The sequence below is a fragment of the Salvelinus namaycush genome, chromosome 31 (genome assembly GCF_016432855.1).
Source record: "Salvelinus namaycush isolate Seneca chromosome 31, SaNama_1.0, whole genome shotgun sequence".
NCBI lineage: Eukaryota > Metazoa > Chordata > Actinopteri > Salmoniformes > Salmonidae > Salvelinus > Salvelinus namaycush.
The window spans coordinates 6,167,240-6,187,694 of NC_052337.1; the positions used below are offsets into that span (position 1 = coordinate 6,167,240).

Genomic DNA, 20,455 nt, shown 5'->3' on the forward strand with positions numbered 1-20,455 from the left:
TTCTATCCAAATCTATCAGTTATATGCATATCATATCTTCTGGGCCCGAGAAGTTACACAATACATGTATGTTTTGTTCGGTAAAGTTCATATTTATATCCAAAAATCTGAGTTTACATTGGTGCGTTATGTTCAGTAGTTCTAAAACATCTGGTGATTTTGCAGAAAGCCACATCAATTTACAGAAATACTCATAATAAACATTGCTAAAAGATACAACTGTTATGCATGGAACTTTAGATCCACTTCTCCTTAATGCAACCGCTGTCAGATTTTTGTTTAAACTTTACGGAAAAAGCACATCATGCAATAATCTGAGTACAGCGCTCAGAGACCAACACAACCCAAACAGATATCCGCCATGTTGTGTAGTCAACAGAAGTCAGAAATAGCATTATAAATATTCACTTACCTTTTGATCTTCATCAGAATGCACTCCCAGGAATCCCAGTTCCACAAGAAATGTTTGTTTTGTTCGATAATGTCCATAATTTATGTACAAATACCTCCTTTTTGTTTGCTCGTTTAGCCCAGTAATCAAAATTCATGGGGCGCGATCACTAGGTGCAGACAAAGTCAAAAAAGTTCCGTTACAGTCCGTAGAAACATGTCAAACGATGTATAGAATCAATCTTTAGGATGTTTTTAACATAAATCTTCAATAATGTTCCAACCGGAGAATTCCTTTGTCTGTAGAATTGCAATGGAACGCAAGCTAACTATCACGTGAACTCGTGTGGCCAGTTCGTGGCTCTCTGACAGACCTCTGACTCAATCCCCTCTCATTCGCCCCCACTTCACAGTAGAAGCCTCAAACAAGGTTCTAAAGACTGTTTTATATCTATATGACCCCATAGACACTGTATTCGATAGGCAAAGAGTTGAAAAACTACAAACCTCAGATTTCCCACTTCCTGGTTGGACTTTTTTCTCAGGTTTCTGCCTGCCATATGAGTTCTGTTATACACAGACATCATTCAAACAGTTTTAGAAACTTCAGAGTGTTTTCTATCCAAATCCACTAATTATATGCATATTCTAGCTTTTATGGCTGAGTAGCAGGCAGTTTAATTTGGGCATGCTTTTCATCCAAAATTCCCAATGCTGCCCCCTACCCTAGTGAAGTTAAATGTATTTGGCTAAGGTGTATGTTAACTTCAGACTTCAACTGTATGTACGTACAGTCACTGTGGAGACGACGTCATCGATGCACTTATTGATGAAGCCAGTGACTGATGTTGTGTACTCAATGCCAAAGGAAGAATCCCGGAACATATTCCAGTCTGTGCTAGCAAAACAGTCCTGTAGTTTAGTATCTGCTTCATCTTTATGCGTGTTATCCATCCAGGTGGTAATGGGTATGATGCGTGCCATCCATCCATCCAGGTGGTAATAGGTATGATACAAATACTGTTGCTTAATAAAGAAGGCAGGCAGACACACAGCACTAGACAGTGTATTAAACCAAATTTTTGTTTTTAGAGCAGTGGGTTGTAGTAAAATGACGGGATTAAACACCGGTATGTTGACGTAGGGAAATGCGATGCAAATGGGAAAAGGTTTCGCAGTGGCCTTCTCTAGTCCTGCCTGATGTTCAGGGCCACTTTCAGTATGCAAATGTTGCAGATAGTTACTCTGAATAGAGCTGGCATGATACCTTATATATCATAAACCTATTTCACATGCTGTTCCAAATTGTTCCCTAATGAATGCTCCTCTGGATGAACAGGGCCATTTAGTTTGACTTGTTTTGCTCTGTCTTCCACACGTCCCTTTTTTGCAGTGGTTTAATTGCGATAGTAGTACATTGTAATTTCCGAACATTGAAAACATAGGTCTCTGTAGTAATGTAGGCTGTTGTACTGCTGTGTGCTTGTACGATCAACAGGTGGCAGTGCAGTATAAACTATTGGTTTATCTTTTTTACCCAGTACAGTGTTGAAAAAGCCCACTATCTCTTGACTGGCTGTATTGTTTTCATTTATAAGCACAGTCATGTGGTATTGCTCCATGTTTTACACTCTTATTAAGCACATTAGTATTGCAGTTGTCCTAAGTTCCTGGTGCAGTATGTCTGATAGAAATAGACCTTTCATACCAGCTGACCTTTTAACTCCATTACTGGATATTGCGCTCCAATGACAGTAGGATTTTACACCTGAGAGTGATGCAATTAATTGTGTTACTACCAATGAACCAACTTACAGTAGGGCAACATTTGCACAGAAGTTAGGAACTCAAGTTGTTTCTCAACTCTACAGTTTTGTTCAAATTACGTTTTTTATTTAGCGGTTGTCCTTGTGCAACATCAAATCGCTTGCCATTCATCATGGTTCATCACGCCACCCACCCGCTGTGCCAGCCTTGCTGCAGAGAAATGGACCGAGCAGCACACACACACCCTGGATGTTACAGCTTCATTGCTACTGACACTGCCTCTCATCGGGGCCGGCCCTGTGCGAGTACTCCCTAATGGCTGGTTCTAGCTGCTCCTTGTCATTCCCTCTTTTCTCTATCTCTGTATTGTGAGTGGATCCACTGTGTTCTATCTGTGAAGCAGCAGAACCTGCTCCTCTGATCCAGTACTGGGTTTAGATGCTGCATACTGCATATACCCCATTACACCATCAGTGAGTTGAGATGATGTATCTGTCTAGTTTGAGGACCCCCGCCCCCCCGATGCCCACTCATGGTGATTTTATTTTGTATTTTTTAAATGTTGGACTGTCTGGTTAGATGTAAGATGGATTCCTTTCTTAGTCTAGGTACAGGTCGTCATTATAAATAAGAAATTGTTGTTAATTGACAGGCTGGCCTCGTTTGAAAGACAATCTGCTGTATTTAGCCTAGCAGTGTGTAGGAAGTACACTATTTGTACTTGGCGTCACTTCTAATGTTGAGTCAATGAGAAGGTGATCCCAGTGCTAATACTGCCACCATCACTGTCTGTCTTTATTTCACCCATCAGCATGAACTTAATATGCAGCCATTATCTTCCCAGCCGGTAAAAGCAATTGACATGACTGTCAGGAATGAAAGGCGAACTACAAAATAAGCACTTGACTCCCAGGCTCCACTGTCACTGCAATCTGATTTCTCTTCAAGGAGTTTATATGAAACGTTTCAAATGAGTGTCAGGCAGAAGAAAAGCACATAACTGGGTTGAAAAGCACAGAACTGGGTTGAAAAGCAGTAGCCACGTCAATTAAAAGTTCACATAATGAGATGGTGACGAGTCGGCATTAACACATGCATTACTTTTCTGTTGTAGAATAGCTAGGTGGGATAGGTTTTTCTTCTAGCCATCAGTAAAACCTAAAGATGTCTGGTCACCAGATATAAGTGATGTTGCAGTCTTGACCACCTCCACTCTGTCCTGGGGTGTATTCACACAGAATCTAACAGGCTGAAACGGGGAGGGACAAACCTGAACTTGTCAATTTTTAGAAATGCATGTTTTAGTTTTTCCATGAATGAATGAATACAGCCCTAGTTTGACATGATTCATCTCTAGGTTTCTGGGACCGAGCTTTTCAGTGTGTGATCCCCATTGCAAGCCCTTCAAGGTGTGCTCTACGTTCTAGATTTGTGTGTTGACTTGTAGGCGACAGGTTTGACCAGGGTTATTTGTGTTTGAGGTAATGTGTGGGCTTGGTTATTGTGCCCTGATAAACATCTCTCTTTCACTCTCCCTCTTGCTCGCTTTCTATTTCTCATCTCTCCCATCCTTCTCTCCCAGCAGTGATGCAGGGCTGAAGACGGCGCTGTCGGACTGGGACTCAGACATGGGCAGCACGGAGCGGCTGAAGGACAGCACGGACACACTGCTCAATGGAAACCGAGGAGACCAAGAGGGGGCCCAGCGCCTCGCACGACGGCTCTACCACCTGGAGGGCTTTCGCCGCTCCGACGTGGCCAAGCACCTGGGCAAGAAGTGAGTGGGTCATACCCTTTACTGTTACCTACCCCAGGTCTCCTTTATGTCCTCTACTGTTGGTACCTACCCCAGGTCTCCTTTATGTCCTCTACTGTTGTTACCTACCCCAGGTCTCCTTTATGTCCTCTACTGTTGGTACCTACCCCAGGTCTCCTTTATGTCCTCTACTGTTGGTACCTACCCCAGGTCTCCTTCATGTCCTCTACTGTTGGTACCTACCCCAGGTCTCCTTCATGTCCTCTACTGTTGTTACCTACCCCAGGTCTCCTTTATGTCCTCTACTGTTGTTACCTACCCCAGGTCTCCTTCATGTCCTCTACTGTTGGTACCTACCCCAGGTCTCCTTTATGTCCTCTACTGTTGGTACCTACCCCAGGTCTCCTTCATGTCCTCTACTGTTGGTACCTACCCCAGGTCTCCTTCATGTCCTCTACTGTTGTTACCTACCCCAGGTCTCCTTTATGTCCTCTACTGTTGTTACCTACCCCAGGTCTCCTTCATGTCCTCTACTGTTGTTACCTACCCCAGGTCTCCTTCATGTCCTCTACTGTTGGTACCTACCCCAGGTCTCCTTTATGTCCTCTACTGTTGTTACCTACCCCAGGTCTCCTTTATGTCCTCTACTGTTGGTACCTACCCCAGGTCTCCTTTATGTCCTCTACTGTTGTTACCTACCCCAGGTCTCCTTTATGTCCTCTACTGTTGGTACCTACCCCAGGTCTCCTTTATGTCCTCTACTGTTGGTACCTACCCCAGGTCTCCTTTATGTCCTCTACTGTTGGTACCTACCCCAGGTCTCCTTTATGTCCTCTACTGTTGGTACCTACCCCAGGTCTCCTTTATGTCCTCTACTGTTGTTACCTACCCCAGGTCTCCTTTATGTCCTCTACTGTTGTTACCTACCCCAGGTCTCCTTTATGTCCTCTACTGTTGGTACCTACCCCAGGTCTCCTTTATGTCCTCTACTGTTGTTACCTACCCCAGGTCTCCTTTATGTCCTCTACTGTTGGTACCTACCCCAGGTCTCCTTCATGTCCTCTACTGTTGGTACCTACCCCAGGTCTCCTTCATGTCCTCTACTGTTGGTACCTACCCCAGGTCTCCTTTATGTCCTCTACTGTTGGTACCTACCCCAGGTCTCCTTTATGTCCTCTACTGTTGTTACCTACCCCAGGTCTCCTTTATGTCCTCTACTGTTGTTACCTACCCCAGGTCTCCTTTATGTCCTCTACTGTTGGTACCTACCCCAGGTCTCCTTTATGTCCTCTACTGTTGGTACCTACCCCAGGTCTCCTTCATGTCCTCTACTGTTGGTACCTACCCCAGGTCTCCTTTATGTCCTCTACTGTTGGTACCTACCCCAGGTCTCCTTCATGTCCTCTACTGTTGGTACCTACCCCAGGTCTCCTTTATGTCCTCTACTGTTGTTACCTACCCCAGGTCTCCTTCATGTCCTCTACTGTTGTTACCTACCCCAGGTCTCCTTTATGTCCTCTACTGTTGGTACCTACCCCAGGTCTCCTTTATGTCCTCTACTGTTGGTACCTACCCCAGGTCTCCTTTATGTCCTCTACTGTTGGTACCTACCCCAGGTCTCCTTTATGTCCTCTACTGTTGGTACCTACCCCAGGTCTCCTTTATGTCCTCTACTGTTGGTACCTACCCCAGGTCTCCTTTATGTCCTCTACTGTTGGTACCTACCCCAGGTCTCCTTTATGTCCTCTACTGTTGGTACCTACCCCAGGTCTCCTTTATGTCCTCTACTGTTGGTACCTACCCCAGGTCTCCTTTATGTCCTCTACTGTTGGTACCTACCCCAGGTCTCCTTTATGTCCTCTACTGTTGGTACCTACCCCAGGTCTCCTTTATGTCCTCTACTGTTGGTACCTACCCCAGGTCTCCTTTATGTCCTCTACTGTTGGTACCTACCCCAGGTCTCCTTTATGTCCTCTACTGTTGTTACCTACCCCAGGTCTCCTTTATGTCCTCTACTGTTGGTACCTACCCCAGGTCTCCTTCATGTCCTCTACTGTTGGTACCTACCCCAGGTCTCCTTTATGTCCTCTACTGTTGGTACCTACCCCAGGTCTCCTTTATGTCCTCTACTGTTGTTACCTACCCCAGGTCTCCTTTATGTCCTCTACTGTTGTTACCTACCCCAGGTCTCCTTTATGTCCTCTACTGTTGGTACCTACCCCAGGTCTCCTTTATGTCCTCTACTGTTGGTACCTACCCCAGGTCTCCTTCATGTCCTCTACTGTTGGTACCTACCCCAGGTCTCCTTTATGTCCTCTACTGTTGGTACCTACCCCAGGTCTCCTTCATGTCCTCTACTGTTGGTACCTACCCCAGGTCTCCTTTATGTCCTCTACTGTTGTTACCTACCCCAGGTCTCCTTCATGTCCTCTACTGTTGTTACCTACCCCAGGTCTCCTTTATGTCCTCTACTGTTGGTACCTACCCCAGGTCTCCTTTATGTCCTCTACTGTTGGTACCTACCCCAGGTCTCCTTTATGTCCTCTACTGTTGGTACCTACCCCAGGTCTCCTTTATGTCCTCTACTGTTGGTACCTACCCCAGGTCTCCTTTATGTCCTCTACTGTTGGTACCTACCCCAGGTCTCCTTTATGTCCTCTACTGTTGGTACCTACCCCAGGTCTCCTTTATGTCCTCTACTGTTGGTACCTACCCCAGGTCTCCTTTATGTCCTCTACTGTTGGTACCTACCCCAGGTCTCCTTTATGTCCTCTACTGTTGGTACCTACCCCAGGTCTCCTTTATGTCCTCTACTGTTGGTACCTACCCCAGGTCTCCTTTATGTCCTCTACTGTTGTTACCTACCCCAGGTCTCCTTTATGTCCTCTACTGTTGTTACCTACCCCAGGTCTCCTTTATGTCCTCTACTGTTGTTACCTACCCCAGGTCTCCTTTATGTCCTCTACTGTTGGTACCTACCCCAGGTCTCCTTTATGTCCTCTACTGTTGGTACCTACCCCAGGTCTCCTCCACTCCTTCTCAGACTCTGTGGCCAAGGACCTGGGCTCGGTTGCATAAAACATCTTCAGTTAATTTCGCCCTTTTCTCTTAAAGTTTCCTTAACTTTAAGTTAGTTGCGGAAAACATTTTAAGGTGAATTTCCCCCTTAAATTAAGTGAAAAATGTAAGGGTGCCCACGAGGCCCCTTAACTGCTTTATTCAGTATTGATATCAATGTAAACAGCATTTGTGGAGGTGAATATTGCTTTCATCTGTTCTGCTTACATAAGGAAAACCATCAACCAGCTAGCTACTTAGCTAAACAATGGAAGGTGCACAATCTATGGCTACAAAGTTAGCTGGCGTTTGTTTGTTTACCAGCGTAATATCACAGCTAAACTAAAACACAGTTTTTGACAGGGAAATTACTGCTCTTTGCTGAAAATGTTGTGGTGCGGATGGTTATGAATTTTTTCCCATTTGTGATGAGTCAATGAAAGGTTAACAAACACGATCTCCCACCCTAGAAATCCCACACATGCAAAAATCCAGTATTTTATTTGCATGCTGGCATCAAAAATAGTCCTGGCTAAACAGCCGCCGTAACAGGCTTGGTCTTTGTGCTTACTCAATTTACGCATTTGTGGTCTCATCACTTTCTAGTTGCGTCGCCAATGCCTCATTATTTAGTGCACTCCTTTTGACACTAGCTCTATGGGCCCTGGTCAAAAGGAGTGGACTAAATAGGGCATAGGGTGCCATTTGGAATGTAGCTTTGGTCAGGATTTCTTTTGGTTCTAGCGACTCATCCAATTTCCTAATGCTGCGGGTCTGCTTCCCTGCCAGGCCTGAACGTTGCCCTTTCATACACCCCCTCACTCCAGGAAAATAGCACCTCCTCCTCTACACCTGCAATAACCACAGCACACACATACACCTCTCACAGGCCTGTCAGACAAACACTTCAAAACGCCCCAAAATTTGACCCCTCAGTGGTATTGATTACATACCACATTCTATAAATTATTATTTTGTGTCTAGGCTGCACCAGGGTTGATGTGTGTGTGATGACAAGCACTACAAAGAAATAGTATATGCTTGTCCTGTCTCTACTACATGACTCGCTACTGACCTCACCAGATGTGAGATGCTTAAAGATGCACTACGTTGCAAAATCATGGGTATTAATATGGAGTTGGTCCCCCCTTTGCTGCTATAACAGCCTCCACTCTTCTGGGAAGGCTTTCCACTAGATGTTGGAACATTACTACATGGACTTGCTTCCATTCAGCTACAGAAGCATTAGTGAGTTTGGGCACTGATGTTAGGCGATAAGGCCTGGCTCGCAGTCGGCGTGCCATTTCATCCCAAAGGTGTTCGATGGGCTGTGCAGGCCAGTCAAGTTCTTCCACACCGATCTCGACAAACCATTTCTGTATGGACCTCGCTTTTTGCACCGGGGCATTGTCATGCTGAAACAGGAAAGGGAGTTCCCCAAACTGTTGCCACAAAGTTGGAGGCACAGAATCTTCTAGAATGGCATTGTATGCCGTAGTTCCAGGGAAGGGAAATCTGAACGCTAACATGCTGACCGGACACGTCGCAAAATAAATTTAGAAATCCATGTTATTCAATTATTGCACCCACACTGCTCGCGCGCGCCAACGAGCGTCTGTGACGCCAAGGGCTAAAATAGATCTCATTCCTATTTCTGACGCAGATCGCGCTGCAAGTCCTGCCTCTCCCATCTCCTCATTGGTTTATAGAAGCAGGTGCCATCTCCTCATTGGTTATACCCACGTGGGTGATTGGAAGATGAACTGTTTTGCCGGTAGTCGTGGTAATACAATGAAAGTTTAGATGCGATCAGCATATAAGTTAAACGATGAAAAAGCCTGGAAGGAGGAGAGAGAACTAGAAACGATTCGGTTGGCCGTTTTATGTGTGGATTAATTGTCGGAGTAGAGGTCCTTGTGCATTTCAGGTAAAATAACAACTCAATGTTTATCCCAGGACAAATTAGCTAGCAACAGCAAGCTAGCTAAATAGGACAAATTAATGTTAGCTAGCAAGTGCAAGCTAACTAGCTAAATTGCCATAAATGTTTAATGCTTTTCGACCTGTCCCCAAATTAATGTTATTGGTTCAGAGTTTGTTTTGATATTTTAACCTACGTGTCATGATCGCGTTTGTGTGGGGGGGCAAAATACATTTATGCACGATGGCGCACGCGCGCAGCCGGTTTGGGTTCCGTGTAAGGGGCCTAGCCCGAACCATGAAAAACAGCCCCAGACCATTATCACTCCTCCACCAAACTTTACAGTTGGCTCTATGCATTTGGGCAGGTAGCTTTCTCCTGGCATCCGCCAAACCCAGATTCGTCCGTCGGAACACCAATCACGCCAGAGAACGCGTTTCCCCTGCTCCAGAGTCCATTGGCGGCGAGCTTTACACCACTCCAGCCAACGCTTTGCATTGCGCATGATGATCTTAGGCTTATGTGCGGCTGCTCGTGGAAACCCATTTCATTAAGCTCCCAACAAACCGTGCTTGTGCTGACGTTGCTTCCAGAGGCAGTTTGGAACTCGGTAGTGAGTGTTGCAACTGAGGACAGACAATGTTTATGCGCTTCAGCACTGGGCAGTCCCATTTTGTGAGCTTGTGTGGCCTATCACGTTGCAGCTGAGCCGTAGTTGCTCTTAGACGTTTCCACTTCACAATAACAGCACTTACAATTGACTGGGGCAGCTCTAGCAGGGCAGAAATTACGAATTGACTTGTTAAAGAGGCATTCTAAGATGGTGCCACGTTGAAAGTCACTGAGCTCTTCAGTAAGGGCCAATTCTACTGCCAATATTTGTCTATGGAGATTGCATGGCTGTGTGCTCAGTTTTATACACCTGTCAGCAACAGGTGTGGTTGAAATAGCCGAATCCACTAATTTGAAGGCGTGTCCACTTTTGGCCGTGTAGTATAAAGTTACTTTCAGGGCACACTGACTGATCAGTACTATAGTGGTTTATCTTGCTGTTCATGGCAATTTAAGATTAAGATCACAAGGTCCAATCGAAATTTGACTTCCACTTTGTGGGGGGCTCAGTGCCTTGCACAATGGCAGGCAATGCCATCTAGGATTTGATTCCAGCAACCCTCTGTTTGCCAGCTCACTTCCTGACAGATTTTCCCATCAGACCCGGGATTCGAACTGGCAGCCCTCCAGTTGCTGGCTCACCTCTAAGCGCTAGGCTACCGGCTGCCCCAATGTCATATAGCTGTCTCAGTTTAACCATGACATCAACTTGGAGTGCGTTGTTGAAGACGTTGTCACAAAAAGATCTGACATTTTCAGAGATTCAGCTACTGAGCAATGTGTCAACATGGAACATCCCACTAACACCTCAAAAGGATATGGTTACTAAGTACCTTCACCTCCAAAAGGTACCAAGTACTTTAACATTGCTCAGAACACTCTTGGAGCCACCAGCTGTCTCGCACTAGCTACCTTCAAACAAACGCCTCCTGTGCTCTTTAGTATGGCTGATTCAGGAGAAGGTGGGCCATGCATAGGCCACCAATGCCTGAATCCTCTTGACATCTGAGACACGCATCCTGTCGGTTACGCCCCATTCACCAGCCCTGCGCTTGGACCACTACCCTCACTTAGAAAGACAGACATGCCTAATGAGACGAGCAATTGGATCGTCACTTACCATTTGATCACATAGTGACTTCTCTTTTTCCGCAGAAACTGGCAAAGAGCAAATTCCTGTCTGCTCCATGGGTGTAAATGGGGGGAGGACCTGGTTGTTCTGCCTCAACCATTCGTCCTTTGGCATTTCTGCTGCTACTTTCCTACAGAGCTTCACCACCATCGCCATAGGCCTCTTGTTCCAAGCTGCTGCGGACGCTGCCCTCGCCCCCCAGTACCTGTGTGGCACTCACCTGATGGACGCCCTCTACCTGGTGTGCGGAGAGGAAGGCTTCATCTACAGCCCAAAGAGAGACTCGGATCTTCTTCCAGAGTTCCTCTCGCTGAAATCGGTCCAGGAGAACGAGGTAGAAGAATACCAGATGGATATGATGGTTAAGAGAGGCATCTTGGATCAGTGCTGCCACAAGCCCTGCAATATTTTCGACCCGAGTAAATACTGCAACTGAAGCCCCGACGTCACACAGCTTGGCCTGCGTCACTCCCTGCCCAACGCTCAGAGATAAAATCACGCGTCTCAAAGATCTGCTTTAAGAACAAGAAAAGTTCTGTGAAGAAACTTGCTGGCTAGGTTGTTACTGTCACCGATAGGAGAAAGAAAAGGAGACGATTGCGCTCTCTCTCTCTGTGGAATAGTATCCTCAGCCCTGATTTTTGTTTTTATTTTGTCATTCCAACTCCTAAGGTCATTTAAAACCGATCTGGGACCAGGCTAGTGGAAATGAGTAGCATAATAACATCAGACCGTTTTGTTGTGTAATTTGACTGCTGTGCCGGAAGGCTCGGATTGTAAAGTTTTTCAAAACGGCAAACTGATGAGAATTGAGGCAAATTAGATAATCACCACCAATTATCATTTCAATTACACTTAGGAAATTGAGCAGAACAAATTAGGCTTATTAGCATATTTTAGTAAGACGTTATAAAATGGTATTAGGGCTGTTTTGTTTGTCAATTGCCATCCTCAGCGACTTTGGGTTCCTTTATGAGCTCTATATAAAACCTATTGCACCAACATACGTATGCCAAATTCTGGAGAGCTACTCCCCAGTACACCCACTACAGTCAGCGTCAAACAGCCTGCTAACACCAGACGCAAATCTGTGCAGCATGGGTGATGAGGCCTTTGCACATGTCCCCTCAGCTCTTCAACACTCAACCTTCACATGTCCCCCTCAGCTCTTCATCACTCAACCTTCACATGTCCCCCTCAGCTCTTCAACACTCAACCTTCACATGTCCCCCTCAGCTCTTCAACACTCAACCTTCACATGTCCCCCTCAGCTCTTCATCACTCAACCTTCACATGTCCCCCTCAGCTCTTCAACACTCAACCTTCACATGTCCCCCTCAGCTCTTCAACACTCAACCTGCACACGTGTCCCCCTCAGCTCTTCAACACTCAACCTGCACACGTGTCCCCTCAGCTCTTCAACACTCAACCTGCACACGTGTCCCCCTCAGCTCTTCAACACTCAACCTGCACACGTGTCCCCCTCAGCTCTTCAACACTCAACCTGCACACGTGTCCCCCTCCAGCTCTTCAACACTCAACCTGCACACGTCAAGGAGGCAGCTTCAGTTTCCTCATTTAAAAACAACTGAAGACCAACCTATTCCAGCTAACTTTTGTTCGATTGCTTAATCTGCTTAGTCTGTCTTTTACATCAAAATATAACCTAATGCATTGTTTTTTTTCTTCTACTTTTTGTGTTGTTTTGACCTGTTTTCCTGTGTGCGGTGAAGGTGGAGAATATACTCTACAAATTATTATTATTATTCATTGGAATAAACCCAAAATGAACTGGCTGTCAGATGCACAATGATTTTTAAGGAGAGTCTCTGATCAAATACAGTGGTCTGTGTCGCCAAGGAAACCAACTCCTACATTGCTTTGTCCTTTATTCTGACTATTCCCAGATACAGCTGTAGTGGCCAGTAATATTTAGCGTGTGTGTGTATATACAGTATATAAGATACTATAAATACTTCACATGCGACTTGTAATTAGCCTATTAGAATGTTTTTCTGATTCCATAAAGATAATACAAATATTCAAGCAAGCATTAGGCAATGAGTTGACTAGCAAGAATTTGTCTGAGAATTGTCTATCAAAGGCAGAAATTGTATTAAAATTGTACAATGAATGGATTCACATACAAGGCGTAAAGCTTAATTTACAAAGCATACTTCTAGGCATATAGATCCTGAACTTGGAAGACAAAGCATGAACAAAGAGATTTGATCATACAACCTTCCCCCGTGGACTGGGTACAGGATAAGAGAGAACAAAGGCATTTAATTCCGTTTATAACATCTGAAGGTGTCACCTTTCAACCCAAAACCAAGACAGAATTCCTGAGAAGACAATAATCCTTTGCGTAATAGTAAATCAGAGTTCACCCTGTGCAGATGCAAGTTACCACAGAGATCCAGCATCCATGGATAACAACAGTTATCTTCTTTAAACAAGTTTCAGATAGATACCATACATGGATACTATAGAATTATTATGTCACAATATTCAGTCCACTGAATACTTTAACAGATATGCATTTTGGCTAGTCCTTGGGCATTGTCCTTTGATCCTGGACCATTTGCCATGCAACTCCAGGTGTCAGTGCACATAAATTAGGGCCAAGCCGATAAAGCCCTAACCCCAGATAAACCCCCAGCTAGAGCCCCAGATAAACCCCCAGCTAGAGCCCCAGCTAGAGCCCCAGATAAACCCCCAGCTAGAGCCCCAGCTAGAGCCCCAGCTAGAGCCCCAGCTAGAGCCCCAGCTAGAGCCCCAGATAAACCCCCAGCTAGAGCCCCAGATAAACCCCCAGCTAGAGCCCCAGATAAACCCCCAGCTAGAGCCCCAGCTAGAGCCCCAGGTAGAGCCCCAGCTAGAGCCCCAGGTAGAGCCCCAGATAAACCCCCAGGTAGAGCCCCAGATAAACCCCCAGGTAGAGCCCCAGATAAACCCCCAGGTAGAGCCCCAGATAAACCCCCAGCTAGAGCCCCAGATAAACCCCCAGCTAGAGCCCCAGATAAACCCCCAGCTAGAGCCCCAGATAAACCCCCAGCTAGAGCCCCAGATAAACCCCCAGCTAGAGCCCCAGATAAACCCCCAGCTAGAGCCCCAGCTAGAGCCCCAGCTAGAGCCCCAGATAAACCCCCAGATAAACCCCCAGCTAGAGCCCCAGCTAGAGCCCCAGCTAGAGCCCCAGCTAGAGCCCCAGCTAGACCCCCAGCTAGAGCCCCAGCTAGAGCCCCAGATAAACCCCCAGCTAGAGCCCCAGATAAACCCCCAGCTAGAGCCCCAGATAAACCCCCAGCTAGAGCCCCAGCTAGAGCCCCAGCTAGAGCCCCAGCTAGAGCCCCAGCTAGAGCCCCAGATAAACCCCCAGCTAGAGCCCCAGGTAGCGCTAGAAGAAAGTGGAGTTGTGCTTGTCCTCTACAGTACATCATTTGTTGATTGAAACTGGAACAGGTTTTTTTCTCTGTGGGCGTTCATAGAAACGCAGGTGTATTTTCCCTTCAAAATAACAATGAATGTAATGCTGTGTAGAAGTCAAGGCCTGCTGTGTTTTAGGTATGAAAGTGATGCGCTCTATACACAGCTCTGTACACGGCTCTGTACAAACCAGTAAGAGCCTGAGATCCTTGACCCTTTCAGGGGAGTATGTGGGGAGTTTTGAATCCTAGTGGCAAGGCAACAGTTACCTCTAAAGTATTTACTTGTGAGTTTTGTTACTGGCAATTGTGGTCTTTGGTGTGTATCTAAACACCATTATCTTTCTTTCTTACAGCAATGACTTCAGCAAGATGGTTGCTGAAGAGTACCTCACATTTTTTGAGTTTACAGGGATGACATTGGACCAATCTCTCAGGTAACCATTTATCACTATTGTAGCCATTTGACAAATTTAGTTCAAGCATGCAGGCAACAAAGGCATTCCTCAAAAAATATTTGAGGTTTAATGCCTGCCTCCCCGGTAATCCAAATAAATTACATCTTACAAAACACGACCAGTGTTTTGTTTTTTTCCCCTCAAGAAGCCCTGATATTGATGTATGCACTTCATTTCATCTGACTTGCTGCTTCTGTGTCCTCAGATCTTTCTTGAAAGCTTTTGCACTAATAGGCGAAACCCAGGAGAGAGAACGGGTTTTGATCCACTTTTCCAATAGGTACTATCAATGTAACCCCACCGTCATCTCCTCACAAGGTACTTGTTAACTTCTTTGTGTCTGTGCTAACATGACTTGACAAGTGTTTTGAGTGATTAAACAAGATGTGAAAAGTGCTTACCAATGGCTGACAAACCAAAGCTTTTGTCATATCTCAGTGTGTGCTGAAGGGTTACTATTTGCTGTGTTAGTTCCACTAGTTATATACTGGGTGGTGCCAGCCCTGAATGCTGATTGGCTGACAACTGTGGTATATGAGACCGTATACCATGGCTATGGCAAAATATATATTTTTTTACTGCTCTAATTACGTTGGTAACCAGTTTATAATAGCAATAAGGCACCTCGGGGGTTTGTGATATACGCTTTGCGTCGTGCATAAGAACAGCCCTTAGCCGTGGTATATTGGCCATATTCCACGCCCCCTCGTTCCTCATTGCTTGATTATATCGTGTAGCTTTCATTGAGGCATTTGACGCAACAGTCTTAAACCATGAGTCACTTCATTGGCTCAGTAGTCGTATTAGACTGTAGTCTTTCTAACAATGTCCATTTCAATGGAATCAAATGCATTGGTTTTTACCTTCAAATGCAGTCTACAGTACTCCCCCAATACCAGTGTCATGTCTTCCATAGCAACAGTCTTAGTAACAACAAGCCTCTGACCAGTATGGGTAAAAGCTAAAACGGTCCTCTCGTTGCCATGGAAGTGATGTTACACCACTATGTAGAAATGGATGTTGTGATCATCATAGGGGGACTTGTGCCTTTCTAGAGGGCATCTTTATAAATCCGCCTGTGCAAGATGTGACATTTCAGCAGCATGAGAAAGATAAAACAATTTTTGTTCCTTGCTGGTCTAACCACCAGTACGCACCACAACCTGTATCCCGTTGCTCATGAAATATAACATTAACAAGACATTTGTTGATGTACATATTAACACAGAACAACCATCCGTCATTGCTAAAATGGGTACTCTTAAATTTCACCTTCACTAATTAACCTAATTTTTGCAGATGGAGCCCATTGCCTTACATGTGCTCTGATGCTGTTGAACACGGACCTTCATGGCCATGTAAGTTCTTCACTCTCTTTCTCTGCTGAGCTTTTGACCTTTTGTTCTTGCCATTCTAACCCTTGAGAACCACTACACTAATCTTATCACATAAGGCATTGTTAAAGGGGCAATCTGGCATTCAAACAGCAGCAAAGCATTCACCCTGACAATTTTTGGGGGGTTAAAACAACTAAAGGATGGGAATGGAGAAATGTAACCACTCTCAAATTCCTAGACAGAGCTATAGATGTAAGGACTGACCCTCCATGAGATCAAGGGGATAATGTTAACCATGTTTTGAAGTTATACATTGTTTACAAAAAAATAAATGGACTAAAATAAGCTTATTTAAGGTTCTGATGGGGTGCAACAGTTGACCTAAGCTCATAAGGCATTTTTAAGTTAGATTCTTCAATAATGATTGGCTATAGATCATACATAAAATATATATAATGATTGGCTATAGTTCGTACATAAATAAATATATAATGATTGGCTATAGATCATACATACATAAATATATAATGATTGGCTATAGATCATACATAAATATATGATTGGCTATAGATCATACATAAATAAATATATAATGAATGTACCAACCCCAGATTGCCCCTTTTTGTGTGTCTTTCTTTCCAAGGAGACTCAATAATATATATTTGATTACAAAAACAATTATTCTTATTCTAAATATTAAGCTTGTGCCTCAAAGATAATTTAATATTTTTTTTTACATCACCCTCTCTGAGAACCGGCAGCTAAATTTCAGGCTTTTATTTGATTTAGTGTTTTTTTAAAGCTTTGAGCATTTTATAAAGTGAAGGCTACCACGTCACCCTGGGATCCTCTCCAGTCCCTCCTGTAAAATGGCTGAATACTTCTAGACAAGGACACAGAGCAGTGATGAATGGCTAACGAAGCGGTGCCTGTCCAACACACACCTTCTGTTTGGGGACAGGGGCAGTTAGAGGATGACTGGTTGGTTTGCCCACCACCACTCAATAAATACTGGGATCAATAGATTTCGGGGGAGATCTGTCCATTTAGTTATATTATGTGCTCCTCTTACACAGAAGAGGGGTCGGCTATGTACTCTGATTGCAATGTGCATGCAAGTGATGGAAAGTAGTGTTAATGTAACTTTGTATTGGCTCAAGGTTTTGGATATTTTCTCCGTCTGGTCAATGTTTTTTCTCCCATGTACCATCTGCTTGTGGCTCCCTACTCGGCCATACAGGCTTTGGTTAGGTAGGCATTAGTCAGTCTGATCAACGCCCTGACACTGTCTGACAGACTCGGTTTGCTCTTAAGAAAGCCTTGTCTCACTTCTAAGTCAAGCTAACTGTCAAACACATTGCAACTGGTGAGAGATTACATTTATTTTAATTAGTCTCTTCGATTTCAGACTAACCTTTGATTTTTTTTAAAAATACTACACTGAACCAAAATATAAATTCAACACGTGAAGTGCTGGTTGCATATTTCATGAGCTGAAATTAAAGTTCACAAAAATTATCCATATGCCCAAAAAGCTTATTTCTCAAATGTTGTGCACAAATTAGTTTACATCCCTGTTAGTGAGAATTTTATCCTTTGTCAAGATGATCCAGCCACTTGACAGGTGTGGCATATCAAGAAGCTGATTAACACTTAGCCTACAATGGTCACGCACCCGCAGAAATGTAATTAACATAATACAAAAATCCCCATCAAAATCCGTCTGTTTAAACTAGATATACAGTACCACTCAAAAGTTCGGACACCTACTCATTCCAGGGGTTTTATTTTTTACTATTTTCTGCATTGTAGAATAATAGAAGACATCAAAACTATGAAATGACACATGGAATCATGTACTAGCCAAGAAAGTGTGAAACAAATCAAAATATACACTGCTCAAAAAAATAAAGGGAACACTTAAACAACACAATGTAACTCCAAGTCAATCACACTTCTGTGAAATCAAACTGTCCACTTAGGAAGCAACACTGATTGACAATAAATTTCACATGCTGTTGTGCAAATGGAATAGACAAAAGGTGGAAATTATAGGCAATTAGCAAGACACCCCCAATAAAGGAGTGGTTCTGCAGGTGGTGACCACAGACCACTTCTCAGTTCCTATGCTTCCTGGCTGATGTTTTGGTCACTTTTTAATGCTGGTGGTGCGTTCACTCTAGTGGTAGCATGAGACGGAGTCTACAACCCACACAAGTGTCTTAGGTAGTGCAGCTCATCCAGGATGGCACATCAATGCGAGCTGTGGCAAGAAGGTTTGCTGTGTCTGTCAGCGTAGTGTCCAGAGCATGGAGGCGCTACCAGGAGACAGGCCAGTACATCAGGAGACGTGGAGGAGGCCGTAGGAGGGCAACAACCCAGCAGCAGGACCTCTACCTCCACCTTTGTGCAAGGAGGAGCAGGTGGAGCACTGCCAGAGCCCTGCAAAATGACCTCCAGCAGGCCACAAATGTGCATGTGTCTGCTCAAACGGTCAGAAACAGACTCCATGAGGGTGGTATGAGGGCCCGACGTCCACAGGTGGGGGTTGTGCTTACAGCCCAACACCGTGCAGGACGTTTGGCATTTGCCAGAGAACACCAAGATTGGCAAATTCGCCACTGGCGCCCTGTGCTCTTCACAGATGAAAGCAGGTTCCCACTCTGCACATGAGCACATGTGACAGACGTGACAGAGTCTGGAGACGCCGTGGAGAACGTTCTGCTGCCTGCAACATCCTCCAGCATGACCGGTTTGGCGGTGGGTCAGTCATGGTGTGGGGTGGCATTTCTTTGGGGGGCCGCACAGCCCTCCATGTGCTCGCCAGAGGTAGCCTGACTGCCATTAGGTACCAGGATGAGATCCTCAGAGCCCTTGTGAGACCATATGCTGACACATGCACATTTGTGGCCTGCTGGAGGTCATTTTGCAGGGCTCTGGCAGTGCTCCTCCTGCTCAAAGGCGGAGGTAGCGGTCCTGCTGCTGGGTTGTTGCCCTCCTACGGCCTCCTCCACGTCTCCTGATGTACTGGCCTGTCTCCTGGTAGCGCCTCCATGCTCTGGACACTACGCTGACAGACACAGCAAACCTTCTTGCCACAGCTCGCATTGATGTGCCATCCTGGATGAGCTGCACTACCTGAGCCACTTGTGTGGGTTGTAGACTCTGTCTCGTGCTACCACTAGAGTGAAAGCACCACCAGCATTAAAAAGTGACCAAAACATCAGCCAGGAAGCATAGGAACTGAGAAGTGGTCTGTGGTCACCACCTGCAGAACCACTCCTTTATTGGGGGTGTCTTGCTAATTGCCTATAATTTCCACCTTTTGTCTATTCCATTTGCACAACAGCATGTGAAATGTATTGTCAATCAGTGTTGCTTCCTAAGTGGACAGTTTGATTTCACAGAAGTGTGATTGACTTGGAGTTACATTGTGTTGTTTAAGTGTTCCCTTTATTTTTTTGAGCAGTGTATTTGAGATCCAGTTGGAAGGTGAACCTTCACCCCAGTCTAAGGTCCTGAGTGCTCTGGAGCAGGTTTTCATCAAGGATCTCTTTGTACTTTGCTCCATTCATCTTTCCCTCAACCCTGACTAGTCTCCCAGTCCCTGCCGCTGAAAAACATTCCCACAGCATGATGCTGCCACTACCATGCTTCACCGTAGGGATGGTGCCAGGTTTCCTCCAGACGTGAGCCTTGGAATTCAGGCCAAAGAGTTCAATGTTGGTTTTATTAGACCAGAGTATCTTGTTTGTCATGGTCAGAGTCCTTTAGGTGCCTTTTGGCAAACTCCAAGCAGGCTGTCATGTGCCTTTTACTGAAGAGTGGCTTCCATCTGGCCACACATCTGGCCTGATTGGTGGAGTGCTGCAGAGATGGTTGTGTTTCTGGAAGGTTCTTCCATCTCCACAGAGGAACTCTGGAGCTCTATCAGAGTGTCCGTCGGGTTCTTGGTCACCTGACCAAGGCCCTTCTCCCGTGATTGCTCAGTTTGGCCAGGCGGCCAGCTCTAGGAAAAGTCTTGGTGGTTCCAAACTTCCATTTAAGAATGATGGAAACCACTGTGTTCTTGAGGACCTTCAATTAAGGTCACAGTTATGAAAACTTAGGACACTGAAGTGGCCTTTCTACTGACTCTGAAAATACCAAAGAAAGATGCCCAGGGTCCCTGCTCATCTGCGTGAACGTGCCTTAGGCATGCTGCAAGGAGGCATGACTGCTGCAGATGTGGCCAGGGCAATATATTGCAAAGTCCGCACTGTGAGACGCCTAAGACAGCGCTACAGGGAGACAGGACGGACAGCTGATCACGCTCACATTGGCAGACCACGTGTAACAACACCTGCGGGACCGGTACAGGATACAACAACTGCCCGAGTTACACCAGGAACGCATAATCCCTCCATCAGTGCTCAGACTGTCCGCAATAGGCTGAGAGAGGCTGGACTGAGGGCTTGTAGGCCTGTTGTAAGGCAGGTCCTCACCAGACATCACCGGCAACAACGTCGCCTATGGGCACAAACCCACCGTTGCTGAACCAGACAGGACTGGCAAAAAGTGCTCTTCACTGACGAGTCGCGGTTTTGTCTCACCAGGA

The 20,455-nt window shown here is 45.4% G+C and overlaps 1 protein-coding gene across 4 annotated transcripts in view; it reads left to right on the plus strand.

The window, feature by feature from the left end:
- The window catches only part of psd3l (pleckstrin and Sec7 domain containing 3, like), a 164,529-nt gene that overhangs the window by 69,080 nt on the left and 74,994 nt on the right, over window positions 1-20,455 (plus strand). For 2 of the 4 annotated variants that reach the window (XM_038970309.1, XM_038970311.1), the window contains 4 exons: window positions 3,740-3,934; window positions 14,420-14,500; window positions 14,727-14,839; window positions 15,821-15,879. In XM_038970309.1, the coding sequence (XP_038826237.1) occupies window positions 3,740-3,934; window positions 14,420-14,500; window positions 14,727-14,839; window positions 15,821-15,879 (448 nt within the window). The remainder of the gene's footprint in view (window positions 1-3,739; window positions 3,935-14,419; window positions 14,501-14,726; window positions 14,840-15,820; window positions 15,880-20,455) is intronic. The other 2 variants (XM_038970310.1, XM_038970313.1) reach the window with 1 other exon arrangement.